At 40.9% G+C, this 17548-nt stretch overlaps 1 protein-coding gene and 1 non-coding gene across 15 annotated transcripts in view; one reads left to right on the top strand and one right to left on the bottom strand.

Moving 5' to 3' along the window:
• The first annotated feature begins 290 nt into the window (after nt 1-290).
• The window catches only part of NCMAP (non-compact myelin associated protein), a 108417-nt gene continuing 91159 nt past the window's right edge, over nt 291-17548 (top strand). For 11 of the 14 annotated variants that reach the window (XM_060141068.1, XM_060141058.1, XM_060141059.1 and 8 more), the window contains exons 1-2: nt 291-526; nt 8030-8284. In XM_060141068.1, coding sequence (XP_059997051.1) covers nt 8090-8284 — 195 coding nt within the window. In that variant the 5' untranslated portion in view covers nt 291-526; nt 8030-8089. Of the gene's footprint in view, nt 527-796; nt 923-8029; nt 8285-17314; nt 17361-17548 lie in introns of those variants that run through there. The other 3 variants (XM_060141055.1, XM_060141057.1, XM_060141066.1) reach the window with 3 other exon arrangements.
• Nucleotides 17124-17196, bottom strand: TRNAS-GCU (transfer RNA serine (anticodon GCU)). The gene has a single exon. It is a non-coding gene; the product is annotated as a tRNA-Ser (tRNA).

Raw genomic sequence — 17548 nt, 5'->3', positions numbered from 1 at the left:
TCCCGCCGTCGGGGGCACCTAAAGCCCCCTCCCCAGCTAGACCGCCCAAGCCCCTCACCTGCGCTGAACAAGAAAACCCGGATGCAGGTCAAGTGCGAGCGCGCAGCCAGGCTCCCGCCCCGGCCCCAAGGCCGCAGGCGAAGGGCGGGGCCGCTTCCTGCCGGCTACTGGGCCCCGCGCGCCCCCGCCGGGCGGTCTACACCGGGCGCCTGCGCCGCGCGAGCTCGCCGGAGGTGGGGGGAGGGGGGGCGGAGCCGCGCGGGACCGGGCGCGCGCGCGCGCGACGCCGACGGCCTCGCTCTACAGGACGGGGCTCGCGCCCAGGCGGAGGCGGCCGCTCCCGCGGACGTCGAGGGCGTGGCGGCTAGGCTCTGGGCAGCGGGCACCTAGCAGACTGTACCCCGGCGACCGCCCGCCGCGTCTCCCCAAGCGCGGCCCCTCGCGGCGCCCCGTCTCCCGCGTAGCCCGTCTGGCCGTCCCGGCCTCTCCTTGCCTGCCTGCCTGCCTGCGGCGGCCACGCGAGCAGGTGAGTCTCCCCTTCGCAGGGTGGGGCCGCCTCTCCGAGCAGGCTCTGCCCCCGGCTCTCGGTAGGATGGGGGGCACTGGGTGTGGCAAGTTAAAAAAAGAAACGGTCCACAGGTGCCGGGAAGGGTGGGCGCTCCTGTGCCCGAGACCCCAGAGACGCTGCGCCTTTGCCTTCCGGGTCCAGCCCCTCTGGCGTCCAGGCTCTTCTCTGACAGCTCTGGGGTCGTGTCTTGGAAAACAAAACCAAGAAAAATGTTCTCTCTCCCAACAGCTGTTTGACTTTTTGAAAAGCTGACAGAGCCAGCGTGCTCCTGAAGGCAGAAGGGTGCAGTCCAGGGGCGACCAGAAGTTGGAAGCCCCTCCTTTTTTCTTGCTCTCCTTCCTCCGTGATGCGCGGGTAACGATCGCATTACCTATTCGATAACTTCTTGAAACTTGTCTGTCTGCTTCCATCTGCTGCCTGGACCAATAGAGCAGTCGTGGTCCGTTTTCAGGTTGCTTCGTCCCAGCTTCCGTGCAAAATCTGATCATCTCCTTCAGGGATTAGGAGTCTAGTGCAGGGAGCAGTTCAGATCCGTGTTGCAGATACAAACTAGGATTATTTAAAGTGATGGTTTAGTGCAGTGCTCAAAGCCAGAAGTATTTGCTCCTTCTTGTTGAAAGTTACCTAGCACACCACATTTATTCGAACTTTTAATAGAAGTCTCTGTATTTCATAGAAGTCTCAGATGTACAATTTCATAAGCGATTGACTTATTTGTAGCTGTGATTACATAGGATTTAAAGTGATTAATTTTAAGACTGTTTCATTAGCTCTGATTCAAAATACTAAATTATAAAAACACATAGACTGAGACTCAGAATACAGATGTTTGTGTATCAGCTAAGTGCGTGCTTTTTGGTGGGGATATTATATTTGTTTTCTAGAAATGGATTTTTGATGCGGGAAGACAGTGAAAGGCCTGAAAACTCAGAGCCCCTTCTTTAGCCACGCTGTCAGCTTTATGTTTTATCAGGTTGGCAAAACTTTTCTTTCTTAGCGTGGGAAGAGATTTCAGTGCTTTTCAGGAAAACAAGATTTGTCCCACTATTGAATTGTAACATCTGTAAAACTTTTAAACATGTTCATGTTAAGGATTACAAATGAGTACAAATTTTGTATGGTACTAGAGGATATGTTGGTTGAAAGACTTAGGCAAAACATCATGAAAAATAGTGTGATTTGGAAATCTATTAGGCTGAAACCTGTGAAATAATGGGAGGTCTAAAGTTCAATACCGTTTGTTATTTAGACCCAAAGAGCTACAGAAGGTGGAGGTCAGACAGTGGATCTCCACTTTTTTCCTAGAATGTAGAGGTTATAGTGAGAGGAAATGAATTACATACAGCGAAACGAATAGCATCAGTCTTTACATCTCTACTTCAATTATTCTTTAAAACCTGTTATTTTCATTTGTTCTGACAAATGTGAAAAGAGGGCATAGGTCATTGAAACATACAAAATTCAAAAATCTAATTTTCATCTTTACTGTTGCACCTTTTTTTTTTTCATACCACAGCTACTAAAAAGTAGTAAGATTCTACCTAAAAGTAGTGAGTGGGGAGGAAGTGGGAGATAGAGGCTTGCAGGATAGCTATTCAGAACCCCCACATTGACAATCCAGAGGGTTTTTTTTAAAAAAGGAATTTAGTCTAAATTTATAATTTAGACGTTTTTAAAAGGTATTTAGTAGTTCAACAGCATCTGTGAGTATTTTCCTCATTTTATATTGAGAGGACAAATGTAATACAAAAAGCCAAGTGACTGTTCCAAGGTTATTCAGCAGGGCACTTGTAGAGCTGGAAATGGGGTATTTTGTTTGCTTCCAGTATTGATCAATAGCATTTTGAGCACATCAAAACGTAATAAAGTGCATCTAGCTAAGGTATTTTAAATATGCACCAAGTTGAGAAGCATACTATTTTGAAAAATTATTCTTTTTTTAATCCTGGAGGAGGAGGAGGAATTTACCTTTTCCTGATCAGAATTTAAAATGCAGAGTCAAATCCATGTGCTTGACATTTTCCCCTGATGGATTACTTCTGTCACTAGGCTTGTAGCAGAGCAGAGGGTCATGCTACTTGGAGTTTTCCACTCATGTGATATTTCCATGAAGAAACAATTTGCCAGAAGCCAGCCACAGCTACCGTTGTGCTGCAGATGATGCTAAACCCTGATTAGCACAGACCTTGGCTTACAAAAGCTAGTGAATATCGGTTCAGCCCTTTCCAATCAATATTTCCCTGAGTTAGTAAACTGAGGGACAGGTTAGCCTTGTAGGAGTTGCAGTGAGGCAGAGTTAGCAACAACTCCAGTAATATCAGCATAGAGGCTGTATACTTCTGTAAATTTTTTTCTTTTCCTTAATAAAACCAAACAACTTAAGTACCAGCTGAGTTACCTTATAAGATGATTTCTTCACAGATGTGCTAGGATTGTCTTTTCCACTGGTTGACTCTGATCATATCTCTCTGTTCAAATCTGGCTGCATTTATGATGTCAGAAAATTGTGAAATAGTTGATGATGTTGACTTAAGCTATATCCAAAAAAATCTCATGGCAGGCCTTTAGCAAGAGAACCGTCATATGAAGGACAACATCTCTAATACTGTGTGCACTGAATTACAACATAAAATTCTTTGAGGCCCATAAAAAGTGCACCATGGCCTTTTCTCAGTTAGCTCTCTGGGGGTTTTTTTAGTTTTTTTTTTTTGCGGTACGCGGGCCTCTCACTGTTGTGGCCTCTCCCGTTGCGGAGCACAGGCTCCGGACGTGCAGGCTCAGCGGCCATGGCTCACGGGCCCAGCCGCTCCACGGCATGTGGGATCCTCTCGGACCGGGGCACGAACCCACATCTCCTGCATCGGCAGGCGGACTCTCAAACACTGTGCCACCAGGGAAGCCCAGCTGTCTGTTTTTAAATCTTTAAATGATTTCATACTGGAGCTATATTACTACTACCAGTGGTTGCTCTGGAGCTGATTTTATTGATCTGCAACTGAACAGTTTTCTTGAAATGATACAAAGTATTAGTTTTATTTTTTTAGTTTTATTTTTGTATCCTTTTTGTTGCTTGGAATTAGATCATTTGGGTGTGCATTTTTCTCATTTTGTTATTTTAATATAAATTCCACCGAAGGTTCTGATATTATTGGGGTCCTTTCGACCCAACAATACATTGACATAGATTGTACCTATGTAAAAATAATTAGTTATCGACCACCAACTATATGCAAAGCATTATTCTGAGCACGCAGCATGTATTCTCTCATTTAATACTTCTAACATCATTATTGGATAAGAATTATTATTATCACCCCCATTTTATAGTTGAGGAAATAGAAAGGGAGGCAAAGTAATTTACCTAACATAGAATACAGGGGACAGAGTTTAAATCTAGAGGAGTCTGATTATGGAGCCTGAATCTTTCTGAGATATATTTAAATATTGTTCAAACTTGGTTGCAGTTACTATGGTATTTCATTAATCCATCCTTTTAAGCTGTATCAAATATACACTACTGTATAAGTGAAGAAAATATAGCAATACTATAAAGATTATTGAAATATCTTGGGACAAAAGGCAAATAATTTAACAATAATGTAAAAAAATTGAAGGGAAAATACCTATAAAGATATTATAGGGGATAACTGACAAAATGTGAAAATCGACTCTGATTTAGATAAAAATATTATATCAGTGTTAAAATACTTGGTTTTGATAATTGAACTGTAGGTTGTATAAGAAAATGATCTTATTCTTATACACTGAAGTATTTGGGAGTAAAGGGGGCATACCCTATCTTGGTCTCAACGGTTTGGGGAAAAATGTATATGTATTAAAATGAGAGAATGATTTTTAAAATAGGCAAAAATGTAAGTAATTGTATACAGAAAAAGGGTACACAGGAATTCCTTATACTATTCTTACAACTTTTCTGTTTGACATTATATCAAAAGAAAAAGTTACCCCAAAATGAAGGTAGAAAACAGGAAATGAAGGTGTAACATTCTAAGAATTTTTTTTTTTAAGTCAGGTGAAGGATTGTTTCTTGTGCTCTGATTTTCTTTTTTTTAGAGGTTGGAGGAAGGAACTTGAGACAAACAGAAAATCTTATCAAAAATAGCTTGACTTTCTCAAATTTCAAAATCTAGCCATTCAAAGCTCCCTAACACTCCAGCCAGGCCAGGTGTTTTCGTCACCTGTTTTTTTTTTTTTTGCGGTACATGGGCCTCTCACTGTTGTGGCCTCTCCCGTTGCGGAGGACAGGCTCCGGACATGCAGGCTCAGCGGCCGTGGCTCACGGGCCCAGCCGCTCCGCGGCATGTGGGATCCTCCTGGACCGGGGCACGAACCTATGTCTCCTGCATCGGCAGGCGGACTCTCAACCACTGCGCCACCAGGGAAGCCCCTCACCTCTTTTTAATGGGGAGGGGGAGGATAAAGACATTAGTGTCTCAGAGATAAGAGGTAAAGACAGCCCACTTTTAGTGATACTGAAAGTTAAATTAGGTTGGTTATATCATTTCCCTGCCTAAAACCTTCAATGCCATGCCAATATTGACTAATTTTTATGTCAGAACTCTGTAACCCTACTTTCAAGGCAGCCTGGCCCAAACCTACCTTTCTCACTTTGTTTCGTGCCATCCGCACCAAACCTGGTCCACTCTGGCCACACCAAATCTCATGATCTCGTGCCTGCTCCTCTTTCTGTCTTCCTGCCTTTGTCCGTGAACTGTTGGCTTCGCCTGGAATGCACCCCATTCTCTTCCTGCAGAAATTCTGTTCATCTTTTAAGTCTAACCATAACCTCCTTTGGGGAAGCTGTCTCTAATCTCATGCAGAATTAAATTTTCCTTTGTCTGTGCTGCCGTATCAGAGGGGTAAACACAATACTACCTGCTTGCGTTCAATAATCCTTATTAAGCATATACTCTGAGCTAGAAACTGTGCCAGGGACTGGGGATTCAAAGGTACTCAAGCTCTGGTAGCTTAGGAGTGATTTGTAAACAAATAATCAAGTACATAACAGAGAAATGAACAAAGCTACGGACTCTACCTGACAATTTAGGCTTAAAGAAAAGATTACAATGAAAGTCACAGTGAGATACCATTTTCCCCCCCAGCACGCCCCTGTCCAGATCAGAGATTTCCAGCACAGTCATCTACTTAAAGGAATAAGTTTTAAACAGTTGTAGTACCAGATAGGTATATTCAAAGGAAAGCTAAAAATACAAGTCTAGAACTCAGGAGAGAGAGGTGGAGTTCAGTGTGCACAGGCAGGAAAGACCTGGGGGCAGATGAGAATTTTTCGGGATCCTGTCGGTTTTCAACGCATCATCGCCTCCAATGCCCAAGATTCTGCTCTTGCTTCCCCCTCAATTTTGGTGACATCTTTCCCTGCTTAAGAATTATTGAAGCGGGGGCTTCCCTGGTGGCGCAGTGGTTGAGAGTCCGCCTGCCAATGCAGGGACATGGGTTCGTGCCCCAGTCCGGGAAGATCCCAAATGCCACGGAGCGGCTGGGCCCGTGAGCCATGGCCACTGAGCCTGCGCGTCCGGAACCTGTGCTCCGCAACGGGAGAGGCCACAACAGTGAGAGGCCCGCGTACCGCAAAAAAAAAAAAAAAAAGAATTATTGAAGCGAGAGACTGTATTGATATACATGTGTTGTGTGTGTCAACCACGGGGAAGCAAGAAACAAAGCTGAGAAACACTGGTGATGGAGTAGTTAAAATCCTTGGGCCTCGATAAAACCACCCAGGAAGAGTAAGATGAAGAAGAGGATGGGGTTGAAACCTCGAAGAGACGTTGTAAAGGGTGAGTAGGGAAAGAGGAGCCAGTGACAAGGGCAGCTGGGGAGGAAGGAGAGCCGGGAAAGACGGAGCCCAGGGAGGGCATGGGCACAGAGACGTCCCAGAAGGAATGGGTGGGCGGCGGTCCCGAGCTGCAGAGACAGGCAGAGGCCTGGGATTAGGACACCACGAAGAGGCTGTTGCTGTCCAATGGGGGCAGTTTTAGCTGGAAGAGGGTGGCGGGAGTCCTGCAGTCCTGAATTCACGACTGGAGTTGAGGAGACTCCTCTTTCCAGGAAGCCGGTAGGAAAGGGGAAGCAGAGACAGAGGGAGGTAGATGGAGGGGCAGGCCGACTCCAAATGGAAGGTTTTCTTTTTTCAAGATTGGGCCGGAGTGGGAGTGGGGAATCTTGAAGAGGTATGTTTGCTGAAGAAGAGGAATGAATGGGTGGAGACGGAGAAATTAAAAGTATAGGAGCCAGTTAATGGAACAAGGTCCTTTGTGGGTATTATTGAAGAGAAGAAATTCTTGCTTTGGTGGGATCTCCTTGAGGATAGGAACCATGTTTTATTCATCTCATAGCTCCCTGTACTTGGCATGCAGTAGACACTCGGAAAATGTTTCTGAAAACAAGTAAAGATTTTACTTTTTAGAATTAGTCTTTCCTGATTGATACAGTGGAATAACGGGGGGAAAAAATCACTATTTTTTCGCATAATTAACATTCTGTACTGTTTTCTATATAAGCAATATATTTGCAATTTCGTGTTCTTTGAAATAAAAGAGAAAATCACGAAGGGAATATTGAGGTAGTAATAATCATGCTCACTTAATTTTTCTGTGCCTGATAAGTATTACTTAAATTCCAGCATTTTGAAATGTGTTATGTTCAAGGCACTCTGCTTGGTGGATGTGGAGTGCAGTTCATCAGAAGAGACAAAAATGCACGTAAACAGTCCTATAAGACAGACTCTGTTCATTATTTAACAGTGGGACACTATCAGCTCCATGCTTTGGGGTTAAAATTACTGATTTTTAAGCATTCAGAGAAAGGACATTTTTAAAATTGTCTTCTATGTCAGATTTTGCCCGTTGTAAATATTACTGATATTAGCAAAGACCAACTTTGTATAGAGCTTTCGGTTCTGTGTAACTTAGTTCTTCGAGAGTGTATTCAAAAAGAACAAATTGTTTAAAAAAAAGGTAAAGTCAGCTTATTGCAGACCATATTTTAGGGTGCAGATGGTGAGTGAATCCGTGTGGGTTTTATTCTGCTCTGCCAATTTCAGTGTTGCAGACCTAAATCCCAAACAAATATGCAAAGGCAGTTCTGGTTCACATTTTCCTTCCTACTGCTTGTAAACTGGTGTACATGTTGATAGTATCTCATTTTGTATTATACCCCCAGCTCCATTTCAGTAGAAAACTTGCAGCCTTTTTTTCGTAATATGTCGTTGCCAGTGAAATATATTACATAAAGTATGCTAAGCAAATCAAATTAGTATGTATAGAATTCATTTATGAGGACTGTAATGAGGTTATTTAAACTTTGAGTGATCTTTCCTGAATAAAATTGCTTCATTTGATGAGTCGCTGTCTTGAGAATTAATTGGAGCGTTATTGGGCCTTCAAAGTCTTATCTCTGTTGTTTTCTTTTTTTTTTTAACAGTAGATGCCTGGTAGACATCTTAGAACTTTAAGAACGGAAAAGACCTGCTTTTAGGGGATAATGCTGAGGGACACTATGAAATCTTGGAATGACAGCCCGTCAGATCTCTGTAGCAGTGACCAAGAAGAGGAAGAAGAGATGATTTTTGGTGAAAATGAAGATGATTTGGAAGAAATGATGGATTTAAGTGATCTGCCTGCCTCACTTTTTGCTTGCAGTGTCCATGAAGCTGTGTTTGAGGTGCCAGAGCAGAAGGTAGGCATGTACCCTGCCTTTCCCTGCCTTTGATAGTGTGTTAAATGTGTGCGGGTTCGGGGAAACAGCATGTTGCTGCCCGTTTGCAAAGTTTATTGCTGGTCCGTGACAAGTAGAGAAGTGTGCACCAAACTTTAGACATTGCTGGGGCATTTTTATTATGCTTTATGAGACTATCAGTCTGCAACAGATAGGAAATATTTAAAATCCAGTCCTTCCCCACAGACATTTTGAGAAGTACTGGTTTCTAGTGAACTCTGAATCAAGTCCTATTAAGTTCATCCATTTATTCATGCAGTCATTCATTTTTGGAGCCTGTGGTTAAAGAGAAGCTAAGTGATTTTTAGCCTGGCTTCCTATTACTTGGGAGTTAATTCACAAAAGAAGGAATTATTTTAAGCCTTTTTCTAGGGCTAATTACATAATTAGGACTATTTATGATTTCATTTTAACAGAGTTGTTAGTATTTCTTGTTTTACTTTCTACAACCTGGCCAGGGCAAAATGATTGGGTTTATTTTTTTAAAAGGTTACTCTTCTTTAGTTCATTCATTATTTAACTGGAAAAAGAGATTGTATGTGCGCTTTTGGTTCCGTCGTGACCTCACAAAAGCTTGTGGGTCTTAGTCATACAAAAGTAAAATATTTCTGCCACTGGTATGAATTTTGCATGTTCTAAGACTTCGTTTAAAAATCCTATCACGATCCTTTTAATTTGCTATCTATGCCCTCTAAGTATTTTCCTTCCAGTGACTCTCATGGAGCAGAACTTGATACAGTTTGACTCAGTACATACTTGAGTGCTCCAGTGTGTAAGGCACTGTACCAGTTGCTTCAGGGAATTTAAACAGCTTCTGCCACAGAGAGTTTACAGTGCTGCAGTGGAGATGATCAGTAATTTGATGTAAGATAGAATACTCGTGCCTTTAGAGACACTTGAAAGTACTGAGGTAACAGAGGAGTAGGATCACAGCCAGCTGGAATAAAAGAGCTTACGGGGAGATGCATTGCAGAGGAGCTGTGTAAGTTGGGTAGGAGTTTAGCAGGGAAGGGAAAGGCAGTTCCAGCCAGAGGGAACAGAATGAGCAAAAGAGCTGAATCAGGAGAGCGTGGACCGCTTACTGCAGGGAGCAGTGAGCAGTTCTTTGTGGCTGGCGCTGAGGTGAGGTGTAGCCAACGTCAAGAGCAGTTGGGCTGGAAAGGTGAGTGTGAGGCATCCTGCAGACTCAAGGAGCTTGCCCTTCTGTGGTCAGTAGCCTCTGAGCAAAGGAGTGGCAGTCAGAATTACACATTGGGAAGGTCAGCCACAACCTGTAAAGGGCAGAGTGGTGGCAGGAGAGCCAAAAGCAGGGCCCGTTGGGGTGCGCTTGTGGAAACCAGCCTAGAGGTACAGGAGACCTGGAAGGGGAGAGGGAGAGGGTGGCAGCCACCAGGTTTTTACCGTTTGGGTTTGTTTACATTTACAAATGCTATTTTCTTTCCCAAGTTCAGTCACAGTGTAGACATTTTGAAAACATTCTTCCTAGTTTTCTCATACGTTTTAAGAGCTCTAAATTTTCATGTAATAAATAATTACATTGACTTTGTTGTTGTGAGAAACCACATGTATTACTAGTTTATCTTAAAATTCGTAAGAATTTTTCAAGAAACCTCACAATCTTATCTGTCCCAAGTTTTTCTTTTTTTACTATAGCCTAGGGGTTTGTTTAACTTGCCGAAGTGATGAATTCTGGTTGGTTTTCAACTTTAAAACCATTTGACGTTGTATCTAACCTAAATTTATATTGGAAATCATATCACCAGAAATTCTAGCAGCAGTTCAGTGGACTTCACATTACATACAGTTCACATTACAACTCATAGTAAATTTGATATAAAAACCTTCATGATAATATCTGAAGCTGCAGAATATAAAATGTTGATATAATAAAATTATATATGGATCATTAATTGGATATAAAGTGTAAGGAGAATCAAATGTTTTCTTTATAGTTTGCTTCTCACTATCAGTGTCTTATTTTGCTTTAGTTTCTTCTGGAATAACCTGTTTGTGCAGGTCATCCACATACGTGCAAAAAACAAAGCAAAACAAAAACCACTTCTGATGGATTATGGACAAAATAATTCTGATTGCAATTAAATGTTTTATTTTCAAAAGAATTTTAGTTTTTTCTCCAGGTTTGAAAAGGTTTTTGTCTTGATAATTTTATAATTGTTGGAATGCGCTTCTACCCTCTTCTGAATGGTAGACTGAGTAACACAGGGGCCATTGTCATGTGAAGGTGAATCTTCATTTTAGATTGCTGGATTTGGGCTCTACATTTTCATCAGTTTTTCTTGAAAATTGCATGAGGTGGGGGAGGAAAAGTAAAGAATATAGGAAACTGTAAGAAAAATAAACCGAGGAAAAGACTTATCTCGTCATTTCTGTTTCTGCAGCAGCACGGTTGCTAGTTTTTATACATGTGCTCAGCTAATCAACGGCTCCATCTGGAGCACTGCAGGTTTAGTACCTAATTTTTCTGTAACAGATTGGAATTTGTTCCGTGTGATTTTATTAACTTGACATTTTTAACCCCAATTTTCCCTTTCTTAAAATAAGGAAAAATTGAGCAGCCTTCTGGTTTGAACATGAGAGGTCTTCAAAATGCAATTTAGGTTTTTATGATGGGAGAAACTGGAGTGATTCTCCTTTCTGATTTAGGTCTGAGTATCTGAGGGGACTCAGTAAATGTTGATGCGAAGCAGCGTTCCGATAGGACTGACTTTATAAAGAAATGCATGTGGCTATTGGATTAGTCTCTTCGCAAAGCACTACCCTTCGCACATGAAACTGTTTCCACTGACCTACTCACCATACGACATTTGATTTATTTTTCTAATGACGATGGTTGGGGTATATTAAGACATCTCTACTTGCTCTCCTGGTCCTGCTTTTTGATCAGTGACACTTAGCATCTAATACAGTTCCCAGTACGGGGCAACACCTGTTAAATGTTTGTTGAATGAATGGATTATGTAAGATATTTGTGGAGGATTAGTGATACAGAGCTGTGGTAGAGAAACAGACTTATAAGCTGAGTGAGGTTAAGTAGTATGTAGAAGATTTAATCTGAAATTGTGATTTCAGATACACTGGCGCAAATTCTTCTGTGGTCTGTATAATCATATTCATAATATAATCTTTCTGTCGAGCATTTGGTTTCTATACCCTCCATTTAAAGAATAGAAAATATTACTTAAGAAAAATAAATGATATCTGGAAGTTAACTGAAATACCCTGAGTCTCTGGTTTTTAGACCTAATCAATTGTTGAGTATTCTAATACAACCTTCAATCCAGGAGAAATGAATCTTTTGAGGAAAGTGATTTGTTTTAAACTTGAGAATTGAAAAAGGGGATTCAAAGGAAGAATGTTAAAGTGAACTGTATTTTTAACAGTGCCTGGAACATAATATGGTTTCAGTAAATATTTGTTCAATTGAATCTGTAGTGCCATTCTGGCCAAGAATTAGTAAAAATTTAATTAACTTCAAGGCTAGATTAAACACTAGAGAATCATAGAAGTTTAGAGCTGGAAGAAATCCTAGCCAAGTCTCATACAGTAGTTTCAGAGTAACAGAGTAATTGAGCTTGCTTTAGAACCCATTTTTCAGTTGTACACTGAAAACTACAAAACATTGCTGAAGGAAATTAAAGACAACATAAATAAATGGAAAGATATTCATATCCGTGGACTGGAATACTTAATATTGTTAAGATGTCAGTACTGCCTAAAACAGTCTATGGATTTGGTGCAATCCCTATCAAAATCCCAAAGATGTTTCCTGCAGAAATAGAAAAACTCATCCTAAAATTCATAGACTCTCAAGAGACCCCCAAATAACCAAAACAATTTTGAAAAAGAACAACGTTGGGGGACTCACACTTGCTGATTTTAAAACTTAATACAAAGCTGTAGTAATCAAAGCAGTGTGGTGCTTACTTGTCAATTATATCTCAATTTTAAAAAAACAGTATGGTACTAGTATAAAGATAGACATATTAACCAACTGAATAGAACAGAGAGTCCAGAAATGAATCCTTGCGTATATGGTCAAATGATTTTCAGCAAGGATACCAAGACCATTCAACGGGGAAAGGACAGTCTTTTCAACAAATAATGCTGGGAAAACTGGATATCCACATGCAAAAGAATGAGGTTGGACCCTTACCTTACACCATATACAAAAATTAATTCCAGATAGATCAAAGACCTAAATGTAAGAGCTAAAACTGTAAACTCTTAGAAGGAAACATAGAGGGAAAGCTTCTTGACATTGGATTTGGCATTAATTTCTCAGATAGGACACCAAAAGCACAGACAACAATAGAAAAAATAGATAAATTGGACTTTATCAGAATTTAAAACGTGTGCAGAGAATATTTTCAAATCGTATATCTGATAAGGGATTAATCCCCAGAATATATAAAGAACTCCTAAAATTCAACAACAAAAACCAAATGGGGTATATACAACTAATTGAAAAATGGGCAAAAGATTTGAATAGACATTTCTCCAAAGGTGTATAAATGGCCAATAAGTACATGAAAAGATGCTCAACATCATGAATAATTAGGGAAATACAAATCAAATTCACAATGAGATACTTCACACCCATTATTGACAAGGATATGGAGAAATTGGAACCTTTTGTGCATTGCTGGCGGGAACATAAAATGGTGTGACTGCTGTGGAAAATGGTATGGCAGCTCTTCAAAGAATTAAGCATAGAATTACCATATGATCCAATGATTTTGCTTCTGGGTATATACACAAAAGAAAGCAGGGACTCCAACAGATACTTGTACACCAATGTTCACAGCAGTATTATTCACAATAGGCAAAAAGTGGAAACAACTCAAATGTCTATCAACGTTATCCGTTGATAGACATTTGAGTTGTTTCCACTTTTTGCCTATTTGCCTATTGTTAATAAACAAAATGCAGCGTATACATACAATGGACTATTATCCAGACTTAAAAACGAATGAAATTCTGATGCTGTGGATGAACCTTGAAAGACGTTATGCTAAGTGAAATAAGCCAGACAGACACAAGAGGATAAATATCGTATGATTCTACTTACATGAGACAGAAAGTAGAATGGTGGTTGCCATGGGCTGTGAGAAGTGGGGAATTGGGAGTTACAGCTTAATGGCTACAGAGTTTCAATTTGGGATGATGAGAAGTTCTGGAGATGGATAGTGGTTATGTACAGCAGTGTGAATATACTTAATGCCACTGAATTGTACACTTAAAAATGGTTAAAATGGTAAATTTTGTGTTTTGTATATTTTACCACAAAAAAATGCAACCCCCCCTTTTTCTTGACTTTATCATTCTTTGTAATGTGCTTTTATACATATATAATATATATATAATATGTACATATGTATGTGTACTACGTATGTATGGGCACCTTTTTTGCCTCACTTTGCATGCTTTCGGCCCACGTTTTCACTCCAGCTGTTGTGAGCGTACTCACCTGTGTGCAGGTGTAACCCCACAGCAGCTGGCCTCCGTGGCACTGTGGATATCTTACTCTTTGTCCCAGTGTTTCTCTGCTGACTGTGCACAGATGCTTGTCCGTATTGATGCAGGTGCAGACGTAGCAGTGTGAGGGAGTTAATTAACATCTCACAGGGCAATCCTAGACCAGTGGGGGGCTGAAGCCAGTGAATACGTCCCTTCTTCTCTACTCTCCAGCCACCACTTCCTTGGATTCTGGTTCCTCAGAGTGCTCCTAGCAGGATCAAGCCCCAGTTGCTCAGAGGTGACCAGCTTGGTAACACACCTGGACAGAAGGAGGACGGGCTTTCCCTTCTTCCCTGTTCCCACCTTGTCACATGAGGTCACTTCCCAAAACAAGCTCCTTGTGTGTGCCCTTGCCTCGGCCTCTGCTTTCACAAGGAGCCCAGGGAAGACACAGGTGAATAACTTCCAAGTTTGGTTATTCCTCCTGTGTAAAGGCACTGTCTCAGGCTCTCAAAAAAGGGGCAATTTTTAGCTTGTGCAGAAAGGATAAAGACTAATATAAAGAAAAACCACGTGCCCACCCAATTTAGTAAATAAAATTTTACTAATAAATTGAACTCCTTTTGTCTTCTCCCAGAGATAAGCATTGTCCTGAACTCCATGTTTATCATTTCCCATGCAATTTTAACTTTTTATTAAGTTTAACCGTATGAAATTGGTGTATCTGTAGGCCAAAATGGTCAAATACAGGTTTCCCCCTTTCTCCAAAAGTAGAGTGTTTCTACAAAACCTTTTGTAAGCTGAAATGGTATAAAATGAAGAAGCAATTCCTTAGGACGCATCTTACCAAAGGATGCACAGAATAAATCAAGGTAGAGCACAGATGCTCACAGACACAGTTCAAAGCTAAGGTGGCTTGAGATGCTGAGATGCTAAGGATAGTTCCCCGGGATGGAGCTTGGTGGTGCCACTCTCACCGCTTGTGGTGTGCACTGCCTCTATAACAGCTGCTGTGAAACAGATGCTGAATGCGATTTTCGCCTTTTTTGTGTAAAAGGGAAACATCCTCTTTGGATTTCTTTCAGTTAGTGAAAACAGGTACTAAAGTAGGTCTTTTGTAAAAGCAAAGCAGCATAAAGCAAACTTTCAGAAAGTGGTGGATACCTGTATTGGCGTTTCTTCTGGTTCAGCCTAATACTGTGTGTATGTATGTATACTATTTTTAAATTTTGCTCTATTTTCAGTTGACAAGATGTCTATTTAGAAAGGAATCTACATAAAAACTCTTAGAACTAATAAGTGAGTTTAAGAAGGTTGTAGGATACAGCGTCAATATACAATATCAACTACATGTCTCTATACTAGCAGTAAACATTTGGAAATTGAAACTTAAAAAACACTGCAGTAGCACCATGAAATACTTAAAGATAAATCCAACAAAATATGTGCAGGATCTGTATGCTGAAAACTATAACACTAATGGAATACATAGAATTTTACATAATTTTAAATTTTCTATAAATGGCGTAATTATATGTTTTTTCTCCATGTTATATTTGTAAGATTTTTTTTTAAATACCATGCCTCTCTCTTTTGACCTGCAAAGTTTTGTGTTTTTTTAAATTAATTAATTAATTAATTTTTGGCTGTATTGGGTCTTCGTTGCCACGCACAGGCTGTCTCTAGCTGTGGTGAGCGGGGGCTACTCTTCGTTGCAGTACACGGGCTTCTCAATGCGGTGGCTTCTCTTGTTGCGGAGCACGGGCTCTAGGCGTGCGGGCTTCAGTAGTTGTGGCTCGCGAGCTCTAGAGCGCAGGCTGAGTAGTTGTGGCGCACGGGCTTAGTTGCTCCACGGCATGTAGGATCTTCCCAGACCAGGGATCAAACCCATGTCCCCTGCATTGGCAGGAGGATTCTTAACCACTGCGCCACCAGAGAAGTCCCTTATATTTGTAAGATTAATCCATGTTGAGATATGTGTTCAGTGTCGCTTGCTGTATACTGTCCTGTTTTACCAATATACCATTCTTTATTTACCCATTCTAATGTTGGACATTTAGGTTATTTTTGAGATGTTGTTATTGCAACAGTGATGTTGTAAATGTTCTGTATGTGTCCTGTATATGTGAGGGTGAGAGTGGGGGGGTCTCCTCGGGGTATATAAACAGGAATGATGTTGCTGGCTTGTCAGGTTGCGCATTTTCACCATCTTAGTGGAAACTGTCAGATAGTCTCTAAAGTTGTACCTGTTTGCATTCCTGCCAGCCATGTAGAAGAGTTCCCATTGTTCCATAGCATCACCAATACTTTATATTTTCAGAATTGAAAATGTTTGCCAGTCTGGTAGTTAACATTTTTATTCCTTTTTAACACACTTTTGCATAAACTGTAGATGAATGCTTCTCAAATTTATCGCTTAGTGAAGGACCAGGTTTTCCTCCAAACTGTCACAGATTTGTAAAATGCAATAAGAATGTCACAGCAGTGTAAACTTGCTAAAATGTTCCTAGACCCTTTCTCTCAATTTCTATACCAAACCTTGTTGTGGACCCGTAGCGAAGTTCATGGACTAGTGCTGGGTCCTCAGACCACCGCATCGTATATAAAACATTTAGGAAATTACAAATATAAGATTTTGAAATGAAGAAGCTATCTTCAGTTATCTTCAATTATATTTGTAGCTTCCATTGTAAATACTTTGTCTCAAAAACAAGAGTTAAAAAGGGTCTTAGATCATTTAGTTAGGTATCCCAATTATCGGCCATATTAAGAGATCACTGAATAGTCAGGTTAGCTGTCATGTTCTTAGAGAGAATTGGTTTACAGATTCCACATTCGATCTTGGTTTGTGTATTCAGTAAGTGTTTATTGAGCATTGTGCCAGCCACAGTTAAAGTTCTGGGGAGACAGTGGTGAACACCGTGACTCTCCAGCCCTGATGGAACATTAAGGAGATAAATATATTTAACATGCAAACAAGTGAATCAGAAGTTCAGATAATAACAAGTATTGCTGTGAAGAAAATAAAATAGTGGAGGGGTAGAGAGTGACTTGATGGGTGACAGTTTTTAACTAGAGTGGTTGGGGAAGGCCTGTCTGAAGAAGTGACGTTTGAAGTCACCGAATAATGAGAAAGAACCAGTATAATATTTAATACTTCTTATAATTTAATTGAGATTTATCCTAACATAATTTTTTAAATATTTATTTATTTATTTAGGCTGCTCTGGGTCTTAGTTGCGGCACACGGGATCTTTGTTGCAGCATGCGGGCTTCTTAGTTGCGGCATGTGGACTTCTTAGTTGCGGCATGAGGGATCTAGTTCCCCGACCAGGGATCAAACCCGGGACCCCTGCATTAGCAGTACAGAGTCTTACCCACTGGACCACCAGGGAAGTCCCCTAACATAATTTAAATAACTTTTCTCTCATGTGTCTATATAGTTGAAATGCCTTATAATTTTTTTTTTATCTTTCTCAAAACAAATACTGCATTGAAGCTTTTTTTCCCCAGTAATCTCAATTTCAGTTGGAAAAGATCTGCCGGTCCCCAAATCAAGGTAGGATTTAAGGTCCTTGGGTTCTAGGAAACATCTAGATTACCCATGTGTATGTGTTCCTAATCTCTCCAAAGCAGGGTGCTCCCATGGGGGAGGGTGGGATAATTCAGGAGTGAGCGAGCTCGGAATAGGCACGTGTGTCACCTCTATATTGCCTGTCACAGAGCCCAGCGTTTGAGCCTTTCTGT

Source organism: Lagenorhynchus albirostris, chromosome 2 (genome assembly GCF_949774975.1).
Source record: "Lagenorhynchus albirostris chromosome 2, mLagAlb1.1, whole genome shotgun sequence".
Classification (NCBI taxonomy): domain Eukaryota; kingdom Metazoa; phylum Chordata; class Mammalia; order Artiodactyla; family Delphinidae; genus Lagenorhynchus; species Lagenorhynchus albirostris.
Note: the sequence above shows the minus strand (reverse complement) of the source record. Positions and strands in the feature narration are given on the sequence as shown.